Raw genomic sequence first — 3841 nt, forward strand, 5'->3', positions numbered from 1 at the left:
TTTTTTTTTTTTTTTTAAGAGGTTTGACAGAGGGAACTGTAACTGCTATGGTCTTATCGTCCCGAAATCGAAGAGAGAAGGAAGACAGGATAGGAGAAAGCCAGCCGTTCCGAGAACGAACTTTATCCCATCAGGATAAAATCCGCCCCGGGCGGGAATCGAACCCGCGGCCTAGCGCTTACAAGGCAGACGCACTACCAACTAAGCTAACAAGGCTGGCACGAAGTTTATCTCATGAGGATAAAATCCAAACCGGGCAGAATCGAACCTGTGACCTAGAGCTTACACGGTAGACGCGCTACCCTTTACTATTATCCCCCACTGTACATAACATCCGACAAAAACATCCATGCCAAGTTGTCAAATACTACGAAGTTACACAAACTTTGAACTTCACGCTTTCACATTCATTTTCCATTTCACATGATTTGCGATTCCAAACCGCAAACATTTCACCAAGGTCGCATCGAACGTCGATAAAGTGTTATTTTCAAGCAAAGAAGAAGAAAAATTTTGGTTCCAGCTTTCCTGTTTTCCTCATGACTCATAAACATGTCCTTTGAATAACATGCTGGCAACGCCATAAAAAAAACTCTCAACGTGAAATTCTCTCCATATAAATGGGTTTCCAAGTTTCTCTCGCAGCGAGAGGAACACACATTCCTAGGAAAAGGGAATACGATATTAAACATTCATATCTGGGTCTACTCTACGTAACACATGATTAGGATGTGTAAAATTCGTGTTCTTGAGGGCGAAAAAAAAAGAAGAAAGAAAGGAAGGAGAAAAAGAAGAAGAAGAAGAAAAAAAACACGTCCAGGAAAAGGGATGGGGATATAACAAAAGAGAAAGCAAAAGGAAGAAGGAGGTGTGTGGGAAAATTTCTAATAGAAAAAAGTTGAAGGCAAAAAATAATGAAAATAACTCTCAACGTGAAATTCTCTCCATATAAATGGATTTCCAAGTTTCTCTCGCAGCGAGAGGAACACACATTCCTAGGAAAAGGAAATACGATATTAAACATTCATATCTGGGTCTACTCTACGTAACACATGATTAGGATGTGTAAAATTCGTGTTCTTGAGAGCGAAAAAAAGAAGAAAGAAAGGAAGGAAGAAGAAGGAGAAGAAGAAGAAGAAAAAGAAAAAAACACGTCCAGGGAAAACGGGTGGGAATATAACAAAAGAGAAAGCAAAAGGAAGAAGGAGGTGTGTGGGAAAATTTCTAATAGAAAAAAGTTGAAGGCAAAAAATAATGAAAATTTGTAAGCATTTTGTTGTTGTTGTTGTTGAGTTTCCACTCTTTCGGTGGTATCCATCTCTCTCTCTCTCTCTCTCTCTCTCTCTCTCTCTCTCTCTCCTTCCTCTCGAATATTCATTAATATTAATTATTATTTTCTAAAGAAAAACACCCAAGTTTTATTTTCGCTTGACTTGACTTTTCGACTATTAGGGTCTAATTGTAAAGGTTAAAGCATTACCTACCTAAGTACGAAATCATTTGACTTACTAGTTTTACAAGTTACGAGCTTGTGGTGAAGCTCAAGTGCCTCTTCACAAATGGTTTAAACCACTCAGAAGAAAACTGAATGGGACTCAGAATTAACTCAGAAGAAAACTGAATGGGATCAAGTGGCGTATTCGATGTAACCAAGGAAAATTACCACGACCATCTCGAGTTTTGATTATTAATAATTTAGAGCCGTTAGTTAACCAATGAAAAATATTCAAGCACAAAGTCCAAAAGAGCATAAGGGCTTCTCCTCAGAATCAACTTCAAGAAAAAGGAAAAGAAGAAAAACTGATTGCTGACTCAAATAAATAAAACGAGAAGTATAAAGATCGAAACTCAATGCCATCAACACATCAAGTCATGCTGACCTATCAATGGTGACATTTCACTCCCATCAGCACATCACAGTAACGAGCTGAAAGCTTTGACATTCAATTCAGCAGGCCACTGCCCAGTCAGCATTAAGATACTAGTGGGGGACGGAGTGGTGGGAGATTGGGGGAACTAGAAGAGCTAATCCTAATTTAAGACATGTCATGTAATCAAGCTGGCAATATTAGGGGTAATGTTCACAAATTACTCGAGTTTTTATACGTTTTCCCCGGAGATCAATGCATAGAAATCTTGATAGGTATTATACGAATGTCAGTTTGATTTATTTTGACAATTTGATGGAATTGGAATGATACGACTGATAAAAGCACGATGGGGTAAGAAACAAGTCTACAGATTCTCATCTGTGACTGACTTGAGATGTATCAGCAAATAATGTCACAGCTTTTTTTTTCAAGCAATTCCATGACAGTTTTTACCAACGCGCTATATAGGGTGCCCCAAATGTTATGTGAATTTACCCATTTTGCCCATCTGATGAGAGGCATGCTACGACAAAGAACACATATGTATGCGTCTAATGTAGCAGTTGTTTCATTGCTGCGAAATAAAAAGGGCGGTGAAACACCCATCTTTTTTTATCTTTACAATAAAAGGAGAAGTATAAAGATCGAAACTCAATGCCATCAACACATCAAGTCATGCTGACCTATCAATGGTGACATTTCACTCCCATCAGCACATCACAGTAACGAGCTGAAAGCTTTGACACTCAATTCAGCAGGCCACTGCCCAGTCAGCATTAAGATACTAGTGGGGTATGGAGTGGTGGGAGATTGGGGGAACTCGAAGAGCTAATCCCAATTTAGGACATGTCATATAATCAAGCTGGCAATATTAGGGGTAATGTTCACAAATTACTTGAGTTTTTATACGTTTTCCCCGGAGATTGATGCATAGAAATCTTGATATTACGAATGTCAGTTTGATTTATTTTGACAATTTGATGGAATTGGAACGATACGACTGATAAATGGGGATGGGGTAAGAAACAAGTCTACAGATTCTTATCTGTGACTGATTTGAGATTCTTGAGATGTATCAGCAAATAATGTCACAGCTTTTTTTTTTTCAAGCAATTCCATGACAGTTTTTACCAACGCGCTGTATAGGGTGCCCCAAATGTTATGTGAATTTACCCATTTTGCCCATCTGATGAGAGGCATGCTACGACACAGACCACATATGTATGCGTCTAATGTAGCAGTTGTTTCATTGCTGCGAAATAAAAAGGGCGGTGAAACACCCATCTTTTTTTATCTTTACAATAATTTAGCCTTATAGATGGTTCATTTCTGCTTAAAGCTGACAAATTGATCAACAGTAATACAGAGTTTTAACATGAAACCAAACCTCTTGTTCTGTTCCAGATTCTGGCGGTAACGTCCGTGTTCTTCATTTGCGTCTCTGTGGTGTCATTTGCTCTCAAGACACATCCGGACATGCGGGTACCCACTATCCGGAACTCCTCATTCTTCATCTCCCTCGATAACTCGACAGCCTGGGTGCTGCATAAGGAGAAGACGGATCCCCATGCGGCCTTCTTCTACGTGGAACTCGCCTGTAACGCCTGGTTCACGTTCGAGCTGCTCGTGCGAGCTGTGGTGAGTTTCATTAAAGAGTTTTTGCACTGCTAACTTACGTGACGATATTTGAAACGTAAGACATAAGTTATACGGGTTTCCGTCAAATAACGTTAAAGAGTTCAGTTGGAGGTTTTCAGCAGTCTGTGCTTAGACGTAAACGTTTTCTTTCACGCATAGGTACTGCTGATTACACTTTCACTATTCACTCGCGTAACAATAACGGAACGAGCACTGCACACGCGTTGTTTACGTTTGCCTAAAGTTAACGGGGACACTAATTTTGGTTGCAAAAACTCGCTATTACTTCTAGAAAGAAAAAAAAAAAAAAAAAAGAAGCGCTTTCTTGAAGC

The 3841-nt window shown here is 39.4% G+C and overlaps 1 protein-coding gene across 1 annotated transcript in view; it reads left to right on the forward strand.

The window, feature by feature from the left end:
- The window catches only part of LOC103521814 (potassium voltage-gated channel protein Shaw-like), a gene marked incomplete at both ends in the record, with an annotated part of 14661 nt that overhangs the window by 533 nt on the left and 10287 nt on the right, over positions 1-3841 (forward strand). The window contains one exon of the mRNA XM_026832320.1: positions 3276-3509. Coding sequence (XP_026688121.1) covers positions 3276-3509 — 234 coding nt within the window. The remainder of the gene's footprint in view (positions 1-3275; positions 3510-3841) is intronic.

The sequence above is a fragment of the Diaphorina citri genome, unplaced genomic scaffold (assembly GCF_000475195.1).
Source record: "Diaphorina citri unplaced genomic scaffold, Diaci psyllid genome assembly version 1.1 scaffold6007, whole genome shotgun sequence".
Lineage (NCBI taxonomy): Eukaryota > Metazoa > Arthropoda > Insecta > Hemiptera > Psyllidae > Diaphorina > Diaphorina citri.